This window comes from Physeter macrocephalus, chromosome 7 (assembly GCF_002837175.3).
Source record: "Physeter macrocephalus isolate SW-GA chromosome 7, ASM283717v5, whole genome shotgun sequence".
Taxonomy (NCBI): domain Eukaryota; kingdom Metazoa; phylum Chordata; class Mammalia; order Artiodactyla; family Physeteridae; genus Physeter; species Physeter macrocephalus.
Window position 1 is genome coordinate 128723215 of NC_041220.1, and position 23206 is coordinate 128746420.

Here is a 23206-nt window from a genome sequence, read left to right on the forward strand (position 1 = left end):
CCTGCTGTTTACAAGGCTATAAATCAAATCTTGGTATCATGTTCTCTTTTTGCCTCTGCAAGTTAATTGTTTACTCCAGGAAGCAGCATACACAGTGGACCAAGGGTGTTCAGATCCTTGATTTAATTACTTGCATTCCAGTTGATTTATGTAGAAATGTTAGGCCATCACTTTGTAGCCATCTGTAATTTTGTAAGTATTTTAAATTTCTTTTGATCTTGGGCATGAAAGGTTTTATATGCTTACATAGAACTAAATCTCTGCTTGTTGGTATTCTTTTTATCCAGATGTCTTCATAACTTTTTTCTCAATTATAATTGTGTGTGAATTTGTGCCTCGAAGAATAGGAATTAAATATTTACTGATGGAGTTCGCCATAGGAAATGCAAAAAATTTCCTTAGAGAGTAATTCTATTTAAAAATATATTAAATATATATATATATAATATATATGGGTGTATATATCTTTAAAATCAAATTACTTTCTAAGTAATATACACATATATTGCACCAGTTAATGAAACTTTTTTTCTCTGCATCAGTTGATAGAACTTTTCTTCCCCCAAACCTGTGGAATTTTAAGTCGAAGAGTTGAAGTAGGCTGTTGACCTTGTTCTATCCAGATCTTAAAATTCTCTTTGTCTCCTGCTGGTGAATTGAGCTGTGGCCTCTGTTAGCTTTATTTATTCATATTTTTCCTGATCCTCAGACTCCTAAGTATTTTGAACTTTATAACCTCTGCTTTGTTCTCTTGTGAATAGTCTTAAATAAACTACAAGGATTAAAAGCCACAACTCTTAATGAGGTGAAAAATCCTACCTTTTCAAAGGTCTACTCAATCCTTGTTTATCCTAGAAATTTTTGTGAATAAGCCAGTTCCCGAAAGTTATCTCCATAAATATTTTTCTCTGCATCAACATATTGACAAAAGATATTAGATAAGAGACTATTAAATCACAGGAAAATAATAATTCTAGCATTTTTTTTAAAAAAGAACAAGCAGACTTTACCTGGTAGAAAAAAAATCCTGTTACTCAACTAAACTTACCTTTATAAAGATTGTAATGAGTTTAAAGAAAAGGCGAAAGCAAACTCAAATATTCACAGAATCTTGAGAAAGAGTATTTTTCAAGAAATAAAAGAGGAAAAAGGCGATCAAATTGTTCTAGAAGACTTTTGGCAAAGAGTGGACATCATTTCTGACACCTGAATAGTTAAAATTAACTTCAGAAATATAGGAGCTGTTTGTAAGCAGTTTATGTAACTCAACAGATTTTTCCTAGCAGAAGATCCCACAGTATAGTATCTTTATTAAGGATGAATTATCTAGATATACAATTATGTTTCTTAGAAATTCTTATCCTATGGTTGCCCAACAGCTGTATGATAAAATATAAAAGTACACATGACATTGTGCACCAGTGACGAAAATGCTGTTCTGGGGCAGAAAATATGATTTTTCTTTCTGTTTGTACTGCTTATCTGTTGTTTACCTTTAAATTATTTACTAAACTAATAGGTTGATCCATTCTTTATATCATCTTTGTTAGAAGAATCTCTGCAATCACTTTATGAAATGAGGATTTATATATAATTTTGTTTTTACTTTTTATTTTATGTGGGACTATAGTTGATTAACAATGTTGTGTTAGTTTCAGGTATACAGCAAAGTGATTCAGTTATACATATACATGTATCTATTCATTTTCAAATTCTTTTCCCATTTAGGTTGTTACATAATATTGAGCAGAGTTCCCTGTGCTATACAGCAGGTCCTTGACACATGTTCCTGGGAAAAAGTAGATAAAATATTATCTAAAAATAGCCCCCAAATAGTGTGAACCTTTATATTTGTAGCCTTTTACTGCTAATATTTCTTTCGAAAATTACTTTTAAAACACGGTACCTACACATAATAAAATTTGAAAGAGAATTATTTTCTCAAAGGCCATTAGCCAGATGCTTAATAGGAATTAAAAAGTATTTATTGGTTCTGACAAGAAATGTAAAAGTAGACTTAAAGCATCCATGACTAATGCCATACATCAGAAAATTTTATTACACTTCTCTGAAAATTGGTGTCGGCCTCAATAAATTACTAAAGTGATAAATGTTTGGCTAGTAGTATAGTGTGGCACTGTTAATGTTGAACTCTCAGGAATTATGTGACAGAAATAAGTAAATGTATAGAAAATATCCGCTCTCTGGAATATTTTTTTCCTCTTTATTTTTGTAATTTAGCATTTCAACACCATGGTAAATAGCCCGCAGTATATAGACCATTTGTTCACCAGATTGTAAATATCTTTTCAGATCAGACATTGAGAAGAAAAGGATTATGGGTTATGTATTACTTATAAAGAAAATTAACTGTGGCTAAATCATCTGTAAGGTGTGTTTGGAGGCATCATATATCAAACGTGCAGTTTCATATCATGAAAATTTTGGTGCAGTTTAGTTTGCAGTCAGCACATAGTTCAGAAAATTTAATTTTTCCCTTCCATTTCAGGCATCAACTCCCAGTTGGCTTACAGCATTGCTTCTGGTGATAGCCTTGGGCAGTTTACAGTTGACAAGCATGGGATACTGAAAGTCCAGAAAGCTTTGGATCGGGAAAGTCAGTCCTTCTACAATCTGGTCGTTCAAGTGCACGACCTGCCACAGCTTCCAGCCTCCAGATTCACAAGCACTGCTCAAGTCTCTATTATTTTGTTGGATGTAAATGATAACCCACCAACATTTCTTTCCCCTAAATTGACGTACATTCCAGAAAACACACCTATTGATACCATTGTTTTCAAAGCACAAGCAACTGACCCAGACAGCGGCCCAAATAGCTATATTGAGTACACCCTACTGAACCCTTCGGGAAACAAGTTCAGTATTGGGACCATTGATGGAGAAGTGAGGCTCACTGGAGAACTGGATCGAGAAGAGGTTTCTAATTATACTCTAGCAGTGGTGGCTACAGACAAAGGTCAACCATCTCTCTCTTCATCTACAGAGGTTGTAGTTATGGTACTTGACATCAACGATAATAACCCTGTTTTTGCACAGGCCGTGTATAAAGTGGAGATTGATGAAAATACACTTACTGGAACGGATATAGTACAAGTATTTGCAGCAGATGGAGATGAAGGTACAAATGGACAGGTCCGCTACGGCATTATTGATGGTAATGCCAATCAGGAATTTCGGATTGACTCAGTCACAGGTGCAATCACTGTGGCTAAGCCCTTGGATAGAGAGAAGACCCCTACTTACTTTTTAACTGTTCAGGCAACAGATCGGGGCAGCACCCCCAGAACTGATACCTCCACTGTCAGCGTTGTTCTACTGGATATTAATGATTTTGTTCCCATATTTGAGCTATCTCCATATTCTGTAAATGTCCCTGAGAATTTGGGGACACTACCCAGAACAATTCTTCAGGTCAGTATATTTAAATAAAACAAATATTGTGTTCATTATAAGACTCTCACTTAATTATAATGTACATGCTTCCCCCACTCTCTTCCTCTTTCTCATCCAAAAATGCTTACTTGCAGGTATAGCAAATCTTGAAAAGGACAGTTTTATGAAAATTATACCTAAAGACTTATTGATTTCCTTGTAGATTAAATATTGCATTTCAGTTATATTCTTTTGTGTTTATCATGTTGCACATATTTATGCATTTGTGTATTTTTGAATTTTGTTTCACTATAACAGTAATATCTGCACATGGTAAGAAAATAAAATGATATAAAAGTTTGAAAACCGTTACAAATGTTGTTCTCCCTTCCCTCTTTACAAATCCAACTACTTGGATGAAACTGCTGTTAAAAGTTTTTGTGAAGCCTTCCAAAAATTCACTGTATGGCTTTTATGCCTAGTTTTGCACAAATAATGCATAGTACTCTGTACCATTTTAATTTTTTGCTTGAAACTTACAAACATGTCTTTGAAACCTTTTAATATTGGAACATATGGCTCTACCTCATTATGTTTAATGATACCCTTTATTTCATGATATACATTTTGTTAGTTTTACTCGCATTCATGGTGTGTATTATTCTCTCCTATAGGTCGTGGCAAGAGATGACGATCAAGGTTCTAACAGCAAACTCTCGTATGTTCTATTTGGTGGTAATGAAGACAATGCTTTCACACTCTCATCTAGTGGAGAGCTTCGAGTGACACAGAGTTTGGACCGTGAAACAAAGGAGCATTTTGTCTTGTCGATCACAGCTACAGATTCAGGTAAGTCTGTAATAATCTTGTTCAACTGTGAAGAATTTCTTCACAATATAAATAAATGGAAGTATTTTTGTCTACCATTAATTTAAATATTTGTTGAAATTTACTAATGCTTGGAACTCCAGTTGTATCTACATCATTTATAGAACATATATCACTTTATGAAATTTATATGTAAGTGGTAAGAGCTTAAGCACATTACAAGCAAAGCTCTATTCCTGTAAAACAAAATGTGTCCTTGCCTGGAAGGATGCCCCAGTACCTCTGGGGGTGACTTGATGCTCTACTGCTTGAGCTGCGGGGCATTGGAAATATTGGGTTGGCCAAAAAGTTCTTTTAGGTTTTTGCAGAACAAAACCCAAATGAACTTTTTGGCCAACCCAATACTTTAGCTTTGAAAACATCCAAATTGTTCTAACTGGTCTTGGAGTTAAGAGAGTGGGTCTAGAGTTTTACTTCATTAGTCCTTTAGGTTCTGCAAAATTGTAAGTAGCCATAATAAGCATTTGGTGAAGCCTCACAGAGCTCCAAAAAGAGCAGTGAGAGCCCCGGGTTCTCACTGAGATAGCAGTGTAATGGACTACCACGGAGAGAAAGAAAAGCAGCGTACGTTAGCTTTTAGTGTATGGAAATAGTCATTACATAAAATTGTATAGCAAGTAGCATAGAATACAATCTATTCAAAAAAGGAACATTACTGTTTACCACTACATTATTTTGCATATATTGACTCTATTCATAAGTGTTGATCACTTCTAACTAAAAACTGAAACAACTAAAAATTTGTTAAAGAACCATTATGCCTTGAAGAAAGTAGGTATTGCTTAAATATTTTTTGAATGAATGAATGGATGAATGAACCATGATCTACAAAAGTATCAGGGAATTATGAAACATTGTCTTTATGTAACACTCATATAAAAATTGTCACAACTTAGTATTTTAAGTATTGAGGAATTTAGTAATGTTGACATATTTTAAAATTTTGTTGAAATTGTTTTAAGCCAAGGCAGATTTGTTTGAACCTCAAAGGACTGACATTTTTTGTATATGTATATTTATGTAAATATGTGGCTCCTGCTATAGAAGAACAATTCTGAATGTTCAAATGAGCTGTTTTTACTGTGGTTGAAACGTTTTTGATGAATATAATATATCAATTTTTTTTATATATAACCAGTTTCGAAGTATACAATTTCATGTTACCACTTCTCATTAAAAAAGGAGATTTTAAGATTGAGTAATAATAAATTTATTTTAAGTATTCAAATGATAGTGCCATTGCTTATTAATCAAGGTGGCTCTGTCTATATATTATTTGCCATTTGCTTTTGGAAGTGTAATCATCTGAGACTATTATTTTATGAAAGAAAGAACTAGTCTCTATATTTTTTAATGGGTGTGAATGACCATATTACATTTCAGGCAAACTATAAAATCCCAGAGAATGATGAACAGAATGTAGTGTGGTAACCACATAAAACTTAAACAAGTTGATCTGAAACATGTTTCATTATATGTATAGGCAGTGCTTCTTGGTCAGTAGGTAAGCATTTTCACGTGAAAAATGCAGTCACTGCCACATTATTCAAATCAATCCAGTATTGATTCAAATCAATCCAAGAGCACCTGGAGGGAAGGGAGGATGAAATGAAGTAGAAACTGGTGGAGGGTCAGATATTTAGAACCAAGGTTTTATTACGAAAACACCCCAGTCTCAGCTGTCCTCTCCAGTTCCTGGATGTGTGCAGTCAATTCTAGGCATGCACAAAAACAGCCTTTGTGGAGGTCAAGTGGGGGAGGAGAAACCAGAACCAGGAATCTGGTCGCTAAGGCATCAGTCACTATAAAACTTGCTGCACAAGATGGTGTGTCACAAGTAGGTCATCCCAGGGTGAGGAGCAGATTGTGATTGTGCGAATGCAGTGCAGGGCAGGGCACAACCCACAGAAGTTCTCCATCAGAGGATTTGTACTTTGGAACATTCTAAAGTCAAAAGCCATGGTAGAGAAAGAATGTAATCATCTAGACAAGAGTGCCTGTTTTCAATCAAATCATTCTGAGAATTTAAAAATCTTTTTGTGTGCCTACAAAGCCAAGGGGGGATATTGTGAAGGAGAAGGGAATGCTTGTTTTTTTGACATTTGGCAATCTGAGTCATGCAGTTTGTCAGGTTTTACAGATATTAACCCATTTCTACACATTACTTTTCTTTATTATCTCAAAGACTTTGGCACTTTTATTTCCACCTTACTTACAGTAAACCCCAGCTCACAGTGGTGAAATAATTTGCCCAGGATTACACCTCCAAGAAGTAGAAGAGCAGGATTCAGACCCTAAAATATCTGACTTCCAAGTTTAGTGTACATGAAGGTTTTAGTGTGGAGGTAAAGTAAATTTTGAAAAATATATTCATTTTCAAAATTATTTTATTTGTAAAGTAAACCCAATACTATTCTATATAATATAATATAATGATCAAAGCTTTGAATATGAATTGATCTTGATTTGAATTCTGGTTCTGTCATAATTTTCTCCATGATTCAGGCAAAAAGTATCATCTCTCTCAATCTCAGTATCTTTCTCAGTAACATGGGGATAATAGTAATTACAAAATATTTTATTACAAGGTTTAATTGATACAACATATGTTAAATTGCTAAATATGCCTACCACATCACGTATATAATGATTTTTAAAAAAATTGTGATCCGTGCACTTTAAACATTTTAAAATTCTGAGAAATATTTGCCCTGTTCTTTACTACATAAGTATTCTTATTCGAAAATATGTGAATTGCTTTTCAAAAGCATTTTTTAAAACTGCAGTTCATATTTTTACATTTTATACATTGCTACATTAAAAATGTGTATTGTGGTATCAGATTTTTTTTCAAACTTCCGAAGAATATATTGCATAGTAAGTGAGTGCTTAACCATTTAAAAACTGTAGTTCAGCCAAAGTATGGTTAAGCAAGCCTTTGTGGGCTAGCCAGCAAGCTTAACCACCACCTGTAATGCTGTTTCTCCATCAATATGACAGCACAAAAGGGACATTTCATTAGGAAAAAAAGAAAGAATGAAAGAAAAAGAAAGAAGGAAGGGGGGGGAGGGAGGAAGAAAGAGAAAGAAAACTTGAAATGATAGAGTTCAAATTATTCTCTTCTAATACTCATGGGTGAGTCAACCTGTTGGGAAGAACTTTCGCAAGTAGGAGGTTCAGTAGAGCCTTGGTCTAAGTGAGCAGACTGCACAAGAACCAAGTCCTGGTTCCAGGAAGCTGAACTGTGTGCATTCCTGATGCCATCAGTCTCGATCCTGGGGAAAATTGGGGATCTGGAATTCTTAATATAAGGACAAATAATGCAAGTGCAACTCTAATTTCTATGAAGGACTGTTGCCATTAAATGAAACATGTGAAGACCAAGTGTGTGTATATTCTACCCAATATTGAGATAAGAGAGTTAGAGTTGTAGAGAGTGAAAATTCATATCATCAGTAAAATGAAAGTATCTGGAAGTTTGTCATTCAGGCCTTTAAATATGGTGCTAAGGAGCATGGTGGGAGACATAAATGAGATTCAGGGACACTGGTGCCTTGGTCACAGTATTTTGGCAGTCTTGGAAATTAGAGAATTGCTTGAATTTTGCCCCAAAGCACAGATTTTTTGAGTGCTTTTTGGGGGGTTGCCTTGAAATGGACTGGTGTTTATGAGGCCACAGGGGTATAAGTATTCAATTAGGTGTCTGAAGGTCATTTCATACAGATCACATGTAAAGCAATCAGAAATTGTGAAGTAAGTTGACTAGATGCTTTTAAGATGATTAAAACTCATATGTGACGGTAATTTTATAGTCAATTCCTTTGTATACTTTTGGTATCATCGATATCCACTTGTATAGAAGAATGCGAGAGTTTCAGATATCGGGCTTCAGAATCTGCAGTTTAATCCTATACTCCAGGAATGAAGTCTCTAACACAGGATTTAGAATACTTATTCACTGCTATGATTTGAAAGTCAAATTGGTAGATGACATGAGAAAATTCAGAAAAATATGGCAGCTTTTAGGTCCCAGACGCGATGTTATTCTCAAATTTGCAGTGTTCTAAGAACCAGGTAAATATCAGTGTTCTAAAGAAGGAAAAAATTTGACAGTTTTATTCCTTAGCTCACAAATCACTTTTGCTTTGCTGTTTTAAAATTCTTACCTGATGGCAGCCCAAAGATGGGTCAACTTTGGCAATATGGCAGCGAATGAAGCAGCAGCTTACTTTTATCAGCAGATCTCTAAATCTTGGAATATTTTTGGAGAAAATACTAGCATTCCACTATCATCATATTTTTATTTACTGACTGCATGGCTATAGATTAGGACATCTGGAAACTCTCTGACTACTCCTGTCTACTGCTTAAAATGAGCTGCAACCATGCTATCCTATGTGTGTGGGACCGACTGTTAAAATGTTAAGTAACAATACTAGGACAGAGTATAATAATTCTACCTCATTTTTTTCCTATAGGATTTACTTACTAAAGACTAACTTAATGACTACAACTCAAAGGTGATATTTTGTTTAACTGGTGTAATGAAAAGTATGGATATTCTGCCTTCAGTCTATATTACTCATTGTTACTTCTTCTAGAAATGTGTACCAAGTAGAAACTCCTAGGACATTGAGGCTTCACCTAGGTGTAGTCATGCAGGACCTGCAGAGAACCCAGCTCTCCATGTTTCTTTCTAAGAGGGGAGCTGGCCCTAAAGCAGTTAATGTCCTTAACATAGTTTGGCATTCTGTTCCCGAGGACCCTTCCTTACAAAAGTTTTCCTTACCATTTTCTCATAAGTGCAATAAATGAAAGAATATGTTTTAAATATAGTAAATAGCAGGGAATTATCAGGGAACCCAGAGCAGTATACTTTCAAAAAGTAATCTTAAGAATTAATTACAAAATGGAAATATATCCTAAAGGTAAATACATAACTTTATAGCTAAAAAGAGGCTCAAATCCCACCTCCACCACTTTCTAGGTACATGACCTTGAAGAAGTTACCATTGTGTTCATATCTATAGAATGGAAACAGTAATTCCCATGTGAAAAACATATTGGCAGGAATAAATACGGAAATGACTTATTTTAGCTATTAATATTAGTCAACGTACTTGCTGGACATCTTAAGCTTAGTAAGGCCAAGTAAAATTTTTTGACTTCTGTCCACCCTAATCTCCATAAATTGTTCTCTGTCCCTGATTTCACCGTTGCTAAAGGCAAACCTTGTTATCACTCTTCATTCCTCTTTCTCTGTACTCCACATTCAACAGGTCCATTGACAAGTAGACTCAGCCTCGAAAAATGTCCGGAATTTATCCACTTTTCTTCATTTCCACTACCACCACTTTAGTCTAAGCCAGGGCTAATGTGAGAGCTTCCTAATTGCCTTTCTCCCCACAGTACCTTCTCCAGCAAGCAACTAATGAACCTTAAAACCATAACTTAAATCGTCATGCCCTGTTGCTTACTTAAAAACCCTTCAGTGATTTCCAAGAAGAAAAACTATATTTCTTACCATTGACCACATGGCATTAAATGACCTGACCTCTGTCCACCTATCTGACCCCTTCTGTCACCAACCCCTGGCTGCCTTTATCATGTGCCACCATTGGCCATTGTCACCTCCTGACTCTGTGTTCAGTATCTTCATGTTGGTTTGGCCGAAATTGGCCAATGCAGGAGTATTTACACCACAGAAGTCAGCAAACTTACGAATCAGGTGACTTGCTTCTGGAGAGCAGTTGCTAAACATTTATTGCAAATTGCCAGTGCCAGTTAACCGGGCCCCTTTATAAATGCTAACCTTTTCCTGCCCTTGGCCCTTTGCATTTGCACTTCTTTTCCATTCATGTCTTGGTCGCTTTGTCATTACCTCTAGGTAAAATGTCGACTTCTCAGAGAGGACTTATCTGACTACCAATCTATGGTTCTATTTCCCATCTCTCCAGTGTCTCTGTCACTTTAGCTTGTTGTGATTTCTTCTTAACACTAGTTGCTATCTAAAATTATATGCTCATATAGAATATAATATATCTGAGTATGTATAGTTTGTTTACCCCATCAATAGCTGCCATCCTTCCAGCAGCATGTAAGCTTCCTAAGTCTTGTTCAAAACTGAATTCCCAGAAACACTCCGAACAGAACCTGTCACATAGCACTTGCCTGATAACATTTATTGAATGAATGAATGATTTAATGAGTGAAAAGTGATGATAATTAGTTATCAGTTAATCACCATCCTGTTATTTTAATATGTAACTATTATTTCATATTTATTTAGCATACTTATATTTATTTTGTTATTATGTATTTAATCGCTTGCAGATTTTTCAAAGGACCTATCAAAAGGAAAAATGCCAATATTTTTTAACTCACGGCTGAAATTCCAGAAGTTTTTGCTACATTGGTTGTGGTCATTCAAATTGACCCCTGCTTTGAAAAGCAGTGCAAGTGTTTTAAGGCTGTGTGGTGTTTAGTGTGATGTGATAAATTGCAGTCATATGTAAGGACCCACTGAAGCATTTTATGGCTTTAATTCACTTTCAAATGCTGAAAATACTGCTTGAGCTATATTCTCATGACTCTCCCCTGAACCTTCTGGCTCTTATTCAATTCTGTTATCTTGTAGATGTTTCTAGGTAGGTCTTATCTCTACTTTGTGCTGTACTGCCTACCTTTTCTTAATCTGGTTCACTAACTCAAAATCTGCATAAACAGACACTGTGCTTTTGAAACGTTTCAGCATTTGGCGATTCTCTTATATCTGGGCTTCCCAAAGCAAAAAAGTGTGAGCCTTCCATATCTCCTAAATACCCAACACCTTTTTAGCTACAAAAAAATATATCCTATATGTGGTATTTGGCTTCACATAGCTTAATACTAAAGGTCTATGGTTCTTCACATTAATGTAATATGAAAACTTTTGCTCGTTTTGAGTTTTGTTATGAAGATTTTGGTATTTAGACAAGCTGTTCTAACAGATATGTATCTATATATGTAATTCCAGGTCTCTTAGAATTTTTTTTAACCTTCGATGATCTTCTGCCCTCACCAGTAAATTCAGAGTCTGTGAGCCATTAAAATTTGCTAGTACTCTTGCAAGGAACTGAATTATATACAAGAAAGCAGTAAAACAAAATGATGTGACAGTAAGGGGTTATTGCAGTTGTAACACAGTGTGTAATATGGAAAGATTTTAAAATAAAACTAGAAATGAAAAAATTCTAAGCTAGAAAAATCTGACTTAAAATGAAAATTTCATAGCCAGTAGACTTCTTGGAGATGAGCCAGTCCATTTCCTTTATTTTTGAGAAACAGAACTGAGGCCTGCGCTAATTTGGCAGTTTGCCAGAGCTTTGCACACCCAGAGGGTGGCAGAGTCAGGAGCAATATCCAGGACTTCTGCCTTTCCACCGAGTTCTTGCTCACTTATACTGTATCCAAAAAATCAGGATCTTATGACTGTCTGCAAAACGTAGATTTCCAAAAAGGCGATTTTAAGAAAGCTTTTCTTCTCTGCATCTTCTATGCCATTCATTGTACTCTAATGAACAAAACATTCTACGGGTATTTTTCTTTTTCCAAGTACATAAATAAATGTTTCAAAATATTTTAAGTGAAGTCAAATCAGTGGGAATCGGTAATTTCAATAGTGATTGTCTGAAAATGAGCTTCAGTTTAGGCACTGTTCAAATTAAATTGCTAAGTAGGAGAAGGTATAAAAAATTAATTAGACTTCACAGGTAGAAGATAATATTGCCAAATACCTCTGCCAATTGTCATTTTGTATGTATTAAAACCAAACTCTGATGGTAATTTAATAGACCTTATGAGTGAATTATGATTAGAGTCAGTGAGACTCATATGCTTCTATGGGCTGTATTGATGTGTAAAAAGCATCTTGACCATGTTTTGTCAGAAAATATTTATGGAGCAGTCTCTCCCAGGTATTCTTCTAGGAACTGCAGATACAGTGGTGGAAAAAATGACAGTCTCTGTCTTCACAGAAGTTACATTCTAGTCAGAAAGACAGACAAAATATAATATGTAGGCCTAGAGTTATATGAGATGCTATGAAGTTAAATGAAGCAGGTTAAGTGGCTAGCAAAATAGGAATTGGAGATATTATTTTTGATAGCACAGTCAGGACAGTGAAAGGTGAAGAACTGGGTAAACTTGCAGATGAAACAGCCTGGAGACAGAGATCAAGTTGCCTATATCTAAAGAAGAGCAAGAGGGCGTAGATGGCTGCACCAGAGTAAAAGAGAGGAAGAGTCTTGGAAGATGAGGAGGCAGAGGCTGGATCATCTAAACTTTTTAGGCCAGGGTAAGGAGCTTTAATTTTATTCAAAGAGTGAGGCCAGGTCTCATTAAAGCTTTGGACAGGGGAGTGACAGGGGATTTTGGAGAGATCTGGCTTTGTGGAGAAGAGATCTCGTTTTGTGGCAGTGGTGAAGACAGCAGTGCGAATAGAGATGGTGAGTTAAAGGCCATGACAGCAATCCCTGAGAGTGTTTGAAATTAGAGACAGTGTGGAGGTGGTGTGAATGAGCTAAATATTTTATCCATTTTGAAGGTTGAGCCGATAGGACTTGATGATGGAACTGGAGGTACAGGACATTAGGAAAATAGACAAATCAAGCATGAGTCCTAGAATATCGGCCAGAGAAATTTGGGGATGTTAAAACATAAGTGTTTTGTTTTGTTTTGTTTTTCCTCCGTGCCACGCGGCGTGTGGGATCTTAGTTCCCTGACCACCAGGGATGGGACCCACGTCCCCTGCATTGGAAACACAGTCTCAACCACTGGGCCACCAGGGAAGTCCCACGAAAGATTTTTAGGGTGGATTATGCTTAATTATTTTTTGGATATATTGTATTTTAGACATTATGAGATCTCCAGTGGAGATGTCAGGTAGATAGATGTAAAAGTTTAGTTCCCAGAAAAGACGTTTGAGTAGAGATACAACTTGGGCAGTCAAACTTTAGAGGATATTCATTCTGTGCATGCTGGGTGCTTGTATATACCAGAGTTTGTACTATAGTATCTCATTTAATCTCATAACTGCCTTGTAAATTGGATTCCAATATTAGGGATTAAAAGTAAAACAAAAACAAAACTGAGTATTAGAGAAGGTAAGCAACTTGATTTAGGTCTGCAGCTGTTAATCAGTGCAAATAGGATTTGAAGCCACTAAACCTGATCAAGGAGACAGTTTTTTAACCATTACTCAGTTTCCCACAGATTAGCTCATCTACCATATTATGTTTTATGTAAAACATGTTTAAAGAGTTTATTCTCTTTGGGTTAAATATTATTTGTATATTAAAAAGAGCACTGGTTTTTGCACCAAAGGAAAAAAAAAAAAAAGGAAAGAAACAACTTTTGGCTCTCTGCCATTAAGACAGCAAGTAAAATAAGAATATTCATGAATTCAAAATCAAAGGATTGCTGTTCTCATCAGATCAGGAAATGCATATCCCAGGGTTTTATAGAGTGCAAAGCAAATGTTAAATATTATACTAAGAATATACAGTATGTACAATATACACATACATGCACACACAGTAAGTCAATTGGGCTGTATGTGTATTTGCATTTAATTTGGGGGTGGGAGATTAATCTGTGTACCAATTAAATACATTACCTTTATTTATCTGTTCTCAGTCTAATATACTAAAGGAATATAGAGATATTCTGGCTATAGATTTGGCCAAAAAGTCTGGTAATGAACTGTCTATGTGTTAGCATAATTAATAGGTCTGAGGGGAAAAGTTCAGTTATTAACATTCCTAATTAAGGGCATTTATCATCTGACTGAAAGAGGGAATAAACTTCATTCTTATGCAGGGATTGGAAATTACTTTTTGATGGAGGGGATACGTGATGCTTTTGCAAAAGTTAATCCTAAAATCTAAAAGGGCTAATGACTATGCTTTATTTTCTTGGTGAGGATATGATGACATTTAAATTAATACTATCTGTCACATTGTTCACCTCAGAGGGTCACAGCATTGCAAATGTCTCTATAATCAAAAGAGAGGTCAGAAATGTGGCATATCATATGTTAGATCTGAAGAGAGTTGTTTTTTAAGTGTTCCAGGAATATTGCATTTTGTTAGTGTTATTTGTGGGAAGATGTTGAAGAAGAGCTTGCCTTGTCTGTTATGAAGAACATTTTTAATAATGAAAATTGCTTGAGAACTTTCCATAAGGCACTGATGATTTCATAAATCAGATTGTGCTAGGGTAATCTTCAATTACCAGAAATCACTTGCATTTCACTTAATTATATATTTGAGTTGAAGAAAGTTTTGGTTATTTCAATTGGAGTATTTGTCTTAGATGAGAATTTTGTTTCCAAGGTTGATAACTGGTTATTGTTTTACTTCCTCTTATTTCTAGTAAGTTTTTGTATAAAATCTGTTAGCAACTAAGTATTATCATAAATCATTTATTTAAATAATTTTCTTTAAATCAGCTACTCTTTAGTAGGAACAGTTCTTCCTACATAGAATTTCATTTGTATATTCATAAGACAAAAATACAAAAAGAAAGATGATCTAACTTCCAAAACTCCACTGAATAAGATCTAGAATTGCCATCATGTTGCATAGAATTAAAATTTGATAATTTCAGTCTACTTTTCATTTACTCAATTTAAGCTATAAATCTGAGTAGACAAAGGAAACCCAAGTTTGAAATGGAAACAAACAATTTGAAATATTAAAGAGAATGTTTATATTACCTAAAGGATAAATATTAAATATAATACAAAATAATGTCAGCTTATTATGAGGAAATTTTTTCTTTTCAAAAATCTTCTAAATTTTATCTTGTTAAAACTTGATCTTATTTTGTGGCCTATTTTGATAATTATTCCATAAATATATTAATTTGATATTTTCAGTAGGCAAGTAGGCAGGAAGCAGGTTGTATTTCAGATTTGGTGGTAGCTTCTCGTATTTCAGAGTTTCAACGTGTGTTGAGAGGTGGTTTTTTAAAATGTTCTCCAAAAAGTAACTCCTCATGACATGCTTTGTGTGGGGGATAAAATATTTAGTTTCCATTACATTTTATTACTTTATAAACTCTTTTTATAAATAGATCTTTATTGGAGTATAATTGCTTCACAATACTGTGTTAGTTTCTGTTGTACAACAAAGTGAACCAGCCACATGCATACACATGTCCCCATATCTCCTCCCTCTAGAGCCTCCCTCCCACCCTCCCTATCCCACCCCTCTAGGTGGTCACAAAGCACCGAGCTGATCTCCCTGTGCTACGCTGCTGCTTCCCACTAGCTATCTATTTTACACTCGGTAGTGTATATATGTCCATGCTTCTATCACTTCGCCCCGGCTTCCCCCTCCCACCCCGTGTCCTCAACTCCACTCTCTACATCTGCGGCTTTATTCCTGCCCTGCCACTAGGTTCATCAGTACCATTTTTCTTTTTTTTTTTTTTTTTCTTAGATTCCATATATATGTGTTAGCATAAGGTATTTGTTTTTCTCTTTCTGACTTACTTCACTCTCTATGGCAGACTCTAGGTCCATCCACCTCACTACAAATAACTCAATTTCGTTTCTTTTTATGGCTGAGTAATATTCCATTGTATATATGGGCCATATCTTCTCTCTCCATTCAGCTGTCGATGGACATTCAGGTTGGTTCCATGTCCTGGCTATTGTAAATAGTGCTGCAATGAACATTGTGGTACGTGGCTCTTTTTGAATTATGGTTTTCCCAGGGTATATGCCCAAATTTATATATTCATATAACATAAAATTTACCATTTTTAAATGTACAGTTCAGCAGCATTAAGTACATTCATATTGTGGGCCACTTTTCATAACATTACTAAGTTCTTTCTTTAGTTTTACTTGTCGCCTCTATTTAGTATAGGAATTTATATTAAGGAAATACAGTGTTTTTGATAAAGATTCCTGAGAAATGATTAAAAATAAAATGTTACCTAATGTGTATATACCTAATTTATATAAACGTATTTATAAAACTAATTAGCAGTAATATATTATAAATTGAAATTTTTAAGATAAAAGCTGATGGTCATATTTAAAATGTTACATACTTACTTGCTTCATGTATGTTCTGGATTCAAATCTAACCACATAATTTAATGTTAATATTGAATGGCTGCTTTCAATACATTGTCAGGGGAAATGTAAAATACGTACTGTGAGAAATATGCATTTACTGCATGGGTAAAAAAAGAAGCTAATACTTTATTACAACAAACAAGCACCCAGTCGGGACCCTTTCACCAAATGTTTGATGTCAAGAACAAATCGGCTTTGTTGCAAAGCAACAGATTTCAGTTAAGCAAATATACTATTTCGGCTGAATAGTTGTTCAAGTTTCAAGAAAGTGTGTTTAATTTATAGGAGCTAACAAAAAATGTAAAATGTCTGCAGTTTGAACTTTAATTAGGTGGTTAGGCTCATTCATTACACTTACTAAAGATGTATTTTCTTTTTTTTTTCTTTTTTTTTTTTTGTGGTACGCGGGCCTCTCACTGTTGTGGCCTGTCCCGTTGCAGAGACAGGCTCCAGACGCACAGGCTCAGTGGCCACGGCTCACGGGCCCAGCTGCTCCGTGGCATGTGGGATCTTCCCGGACAGGGGCACGAACCCGTGTCCCCTGCATCGGCAGGCGGATTCTCAACCACTGCGCCACCAGGGAAGCCCAAGATGTATTTTCTGATAGAGCATTTGCCTGAAACATTTTCTTTTTAAAATCTTTTTTTTTAACATCTTTATTGGAGTATAATTGCTTTACAATGGTGTGTTAGTTTCTGCTTTATAACAAAGTGAATCAGCTATAAATTTAGATATATCCCCATATCTCCTCCCTCTTGCGTCTCCTTGCCACCCTCCCTATCCCACCCCTCTAGGTGGTCACGAAGCACCGAGCTGATATCCCTGTGCTATGCGGCAGCTTCCCACTAGCTATCTATTATACATTTGATAGTATATGTAAGTCCATGCCACTCTCTCACTTCGTCCCAGCTTACCCTTTCCCCTCCCTGTATCCTCAAATCCATTCTCTATATCTGCGGCTTTATTCCTGTCCTGACCCTAAGTTCTTCAGAACCATCTTTCTTTCTTTCTTTTTTTTTTTTAAGATTCCATACGTATGTGTTAGCATATGGTATTTGTTTTTCTCTTTCTGACTTACTTCACTCTGTATGACAGACTCTAGGTCCATCCACCACATTACAAATAAATCAATTTCGTTTCATTTTATGGCTGAGTAATGTTCCATTGTATATATGTGCCACATCTTCTTTATCCATTCATCTGTCGATGGACACTTAGGTTGCTTCCATGTCCTGGATATTGTAAATAGAGCTGCAATAAACATTGTGGTACATGACTCTTTTTGAATTATGGTTTTCTCTGGGTATATGCCCAGTAGTTGGATTGCTGGGTCATATGGTAGTTCAATTTTTAGATTTTTAAGGAACCTCCATACTGTTCTCCATAGTGGCTATAACAATTTACATACCCACCAACAGCGCAAGAAGGTTCCCTTTTCTCCACACCCTCTCGAGCATTTATTGTTTGGAGATTTTTTGATGATGGCCATTCTGACCTGTGTGAGATGATATCTCATTGTAGTTTTGATTTGCATTTCTCTAATGGTTAGTGATGTTGAGCATCCTTTCATGCGTTTATTGGCAATCTGTATATCTTCTATGGAGAAATGTCTATTTCGGTCTTCTGCCCATTTTTTGATTGGGTTGTCTGTTTTCTGAATATTGAGCTGCATGAGCTGCTTGTGAATTTTGGAGATTAATCCTTTGTCACTTGCTTCATTTGCAAATATTTTCTCCCATTCTGAGGGTTATTTTTTCTGTCTTGTTTATGGTTTCATTTGCTGTGCAAAAGCTTTTAAGTTCCATTAGGTGCCATTTGTTTCTTTTTGTTTTTATTTCCATTTCTCTAGGAGGTGGGTCAAAAGGGATCTTGCTGTGATTTATGTTGTAGATTGTTCTGCCTATGTTTTCCTCTAAGAGTTTTATAGTGTCTGGCCTTACGTTTAGGTCTTTAATCCATTTTGAATTTATTTTTGTGTATGGTGTTAGGGAGTGTTCTAATTTCATTCTTTTACATGCAGCTGTCCAGTTTTCCCAGCACCACTTTTTGAAGAGGCTGTCTTTTCTCCATGGTATATTCTTGCCTCCTTTATCAAAAATAAGGTGACCATATATGCGTGGGTTTATCTCTGGGCTTTCTATCCTGTTGCATTGATCTGTATTTCTGTTTCCAAGAACATGGTATATCTCTCCATCTGTTTGTATCATCTTTAATTTCTTTCATCAGTGTCTTATAGTTGTCTGCATACAGCTCTTTTGTTTCCTTAGGTAGGTTTATTCCTAGGTATTTTATTCTTTTTGTTTCAGTGATAAATGGGAGTGTTTCCTTAATTTCTCTTTCAGATTTTTCATCATTAGTGTATAGGAAAGCAAGAGATGTCTGTGCTTTAATTTTGTATCCTGCTACTTTACCAAATTCGTTGATTAGTTCTAGTAGTTTTCTGGTAACATCTTTAGGATTCTCTGTGTACAGTATCATGTTTTCTGCAAACAGTGACAGCTTTACTTCTCTGATTTGGATTCCTTTTTTTTTTTCTTTTTTCTCTGATTGCTGTGGCTAAAACTTCCAAAGCTATGTTGAATAATACTGGTGAGAGTGGACAACCTTGTCTTGTTCCTGATCTTAGTGGAAATGGTTTCATTTTTTTCACCATTGAGAATGATGTTGACCTGGGTTTGTCATATATGACCTTTATTATGTTGAAGTAAGTTCCCTCTATGTCTACTTTCTGGAGAGTTTTTATCATAAATGGGTGTTGAATTTTTTCAAAAGCTTTTTCTACATCTATTGAGACGATCATATGGTTTTTATCCTTCAATTTGTTAATATGGTTTATCACACTGATTTATTTGCATATAATGAAGAATCGTTGCATTCCTAGGATAAATCCCACTTGATCATGGGGTATGACCCATATAATGTGCTGTTGGATTCCGTTTGCTAGTATTTTGTTGAGGATTTTTGTATCTATGTTCATCAATGATATTGGCCTGTAGTTTTCTTTCTTTGTGACATCTTTGTCTGGTTTTGGTATGAGGTTGATGGTGCCCTCATAGAATGAGTTTGGGAGTGTTCCTGCCTCTGCTATATTTTCGAAGAGTTTGAGAAGGAGAGGTATTAGCTCTTCTCTAAATGTTTGATAGAATTTGCCTGTGAAGCCATCTGGTCCTGAGCTTTTGTTTGTTGAAAGATTTTTAATCACATTCTCAATTTCAGTGTGATTCATCTGTTTATATTTTCTATTTCTTCCTGGTTCAGTCTCAGAAGTTTGTGCTTTTCTAAGAATTTGTCCATTTCTTCCAGGTTGTCCATTTTATTGGCATATAGGTGCTTGTAGTAATCTCTCATGATCCTTTGTATTTCTGTAGTGTCAGTTGTTACTTCTCCTTTTTCATTTCTAATTCTATTGATTTGAGTCTTCTCTCTTTTTTTCTTGTTGAGTCTGGCTAAGCTTGATTTGTGACCCAAGATATGATCTATCCTGGAGAATGTGCCATGAGCACATGAGAAGAAAGTGTATTTTGTTGTTTTTGGATGGAATGTCCTATAAATATCAAGTCCGTCTTGTTTAATGTATCAGTTAAAGCTTGTGTTTCCTTATTTATTTTCATTTTGGATGATCTGTCCGTTGGTTAAAGTGAGGTGTTAAATTCCCCTATTATGATTGTGTTACTGTCAATTTCCCCTTTTATGGCTGTTAACATTTGCCTTATGTATTGAGATGCTCCTATATTGGGTGCATAAATGTTTACAATTTTTGTGTGTTCTTCTTGGATTGATCCCTTAATCATTATGTAGTGTCCTTCTTTGTCTCTTGTAATAGTCTTTATTTTAAAGTCTATTGTGTCTGATATGAGAATTGCTACTCCAGCTTTCTTCTGATTTCCATTTGCATGGAATATCTTTTTCCATCCCCTCACTTTGAGTCTGTATGTGTCCCTAGGTCTGAAGTGGGTCTCTTGTAGATAGCATATATACAGGTCTTGTTTTTAGATCCATTCAGCCAGTCTATGTCTCTTGGTTGGAACATTTAATCCATTTACATTGAAGGTAATTATCAATATGTATGTTCCTATTACCATTTTCTTAATTGTTTTGGGTTTGTTATTGTAGGTCATTTCCTTGTCCTGTGTTTGCCGCCTAGAGAAGTTCGTTTAGCATTTGTTCTAAAGCTGGTTTGGTGGTGTTGAATTCTCTTAGCTTTTGCTTGTCAGTAAATGTTTTAATTTCTCCATCCAATCTGAATGAGATCCTTGCCGCGTAATCTTGGCTGTAGGTTTTTCCCTTTCATCACTTTAAATATGTCCTGCCACTCCTTTCTGGCTTGTAGAGTTTCTGCTGAAAGATCAGCTGTTAACCTTATGGGGATTCCCTTGTATATTATTTGTTCCTTTTCCTTTGCTGCTTTTAATATTTTTCTTTGTATTTTATTTTTGATAGTTTGATTAATATGTGTCTTGGTGTGTTTCTCCTTGGATATTTCCTGTATGGGACTCTACGTTTCCTGGACTTGATTGACTATTTCCTTTCCCATATTAGGGAAATTTTCAACTATAATCTCTTCACATATTTTCTCAGTCCCTTTATTTTTCTCTTCTTCTTCTGGGACCTCTATAATTCGAATGTTGGTGCAGTTAGTGTTGGCCCAGAAGTCTCTGAGACCATCCTCAATTCTTTTCATTCTTTTTTCTTTATTCTGCTCTGCAGTAGTTATTTCCACTATTTTATCTTCCAGGTCACTTATCCATTCTTCTGCCTCAGTTATTCTGCTATTGATTCCTTCTAGAGAATTTTAAATTGCATTTATTGTGTTGGTCATCATTGTTGGTTTGCTCTTTAGTTCTTCTAGGTCCTTGTTAAACATTTCTTGTATTTTCTCCATTCTATTTCCAAGATTTTGATTTCCTCTTCAGTTGTTTGGTCTGGTGGGTTTTTACCTTGCTCCTTCATCTGCTGTGTGTTCCTCTGTCTTCTCATTTTGCTTAACTTACTGTGTTTGGGGTGTCCTTTTCGCAGGCTGCAGGCTTGTAATTCCTGTTGTTTTTGGTGCCTGCCCCCAGTGGTTAAGGTTGGTTCAGTGGTTTGTGTAGGCTTCCTGGTGCAGGGGACTAGTGCCTGTGTTCTGGTGGATGAGGCTGGATCTTGTCTTTCTGGTGGGCAGGACCGTCTCTGTTGCTGTGTTCTGGAGTGTCTGTGAACTTATTATGATTTGGGGCAGCCTATCTGCTAATGGGTGGGGTTGTGTTCCTGTCTTGCTAGTTGTTTGGCATAGGGTATCCAGCAGTGTAGCTTGCTGGTCATTGAGTGGAGCTGGGTCTTACCGTAGAGATGACGATCTCTGGGAGAGCTTTCGCTGTTTGATATTACGTGGAGCCTGGAAGTCTCTGGAGAACCAATGTCCTGAACTTGGCTCTCCCAGCTCAGAGGCACGGGCCTAACACCTGGCTGGAGTACCATGACTCTGTCAGCCACGTGGCTCAGAAGAAAAGGGAGAAAGAAAGAAAGAAGAAAGAAAAAATAAAGTAAAATAAAATAAAGTTTTTGAAATAAAAAATAATTATTAAAAATAAAAAAATTAAAAAGTAATAAAGAAAAAGAATAAGAAAGAAGGAAAGAAGGGAGTAACCAAGACAAAAAAGAAATCTACCAATGATAACAAGTGCTAAAAACTATACAGAAAAAAAGAAAAAAGAACAAAAAACAAAAATGGACAGACAGAACCCTAGGACAAATGGTAAAAACAAAGCTATACAGACAAAATCACAGAAAGAAGCATACACTCTCACATACACACTCACAAAAAGAGAAAAAGGAAAAAATATATATATCTATATATATAAAAAAAAGGAAGAGAGCCACCAAATCAATAAACAAATTGACCAATTATAATAAACTCTAAATACTAAATGAAGATAACCATAAAACCAGAAACCAGTCAGTTGCATACAGCAAACCCCAAGTCTACAGTTGCTCCCCAAATCCACCGCCTCTATTTTGGGATGATTTGTTGTCTATTCAGGTATTCCGGAGATGCAGGGTACATCAAGTTGATTGTGGAGATTTAATCCACTGCCGCTGAGGCTGCTGGGAGAGATTTCCTTTTCTGTTCTTTGTTCACACAGCTCCCGGGGTTCAGCTTTGGATTTGGCCCTGCCTATGCGTGTAGGTCGCCGGAGGGCATCTCTTCCCCACCCAGACAGGACAGAGTTAAAGTAGCAGCTGATTCGGGGGCTCTGGCTCACTCAGGCCGGGGAGAGGGAGGGGTACGGGATGTGGGGGTGAGCCTGCGGCCGCAGAGGCTAATATAACATTGCAACAGCCTGAGCCATGCCGTTTGTTCTCCTGGGGAAGTTGTCCCTGGATCACAGGACCCTGGCAGTGGTGGGCTCCATAGGTTCCTAGGAGGGGAGGTGTGGATAGTGACCTGTGCTTGCACACAGGCTTCTCTGTGGCTACAGCAGCAGCCTTAGTGTCTCATGCCCACCTCTGGGGTCTGCGCTGATAACTGCAGCTCATGCCCGTCTCTGGAGCTCGTTTAGGTGGTGCTCTGAATCTGCTGTCCTCACACACCCTGCAACAATGGTCTCTTGCCTCCTAGGCAGTTCTAGACTTTTTCCTGGACTCCCTCCCATCTAGCTGTGGTGCACTAGCCCCCTTGAAGCTGTGTTCACGCAGCCAACCCTAGTCCTCTCCCTGGCTACTGACCTCTGAAGCCTGAGCCTCAGCTCCCAGCCCCCGCCCGCCCCAGCGGTCAAGCAGACAAGCCTCTCGGGCTGGTGAGTGCTGGTCAGCACC

General features: G+C 36.4%; 1 protein-coding gene across 1 annotated transcript in view; it reads left to right on the top strand.

Moving 5' to 3' along the window:
- The window catches only part of FAT4 (FAT atypical cadherin 4), a 184477-nt gene that overhangs the window by 96485 nt on the left and 64786 nt on the right, over positions 1-23206 (top strand). The window contains exons 5-6 of the mRNA XM_024119347.3: positions 2510-3432; positions 4068-4242. Coding sequence (XP_023975115.1) covers positions 2510-3432; positions 4068-4242 — 1098 coding nt within the window. The remainder of the gene's footprint in view (positions 1-2509; positions 3433-4067; positions 4243-23206) is intronic.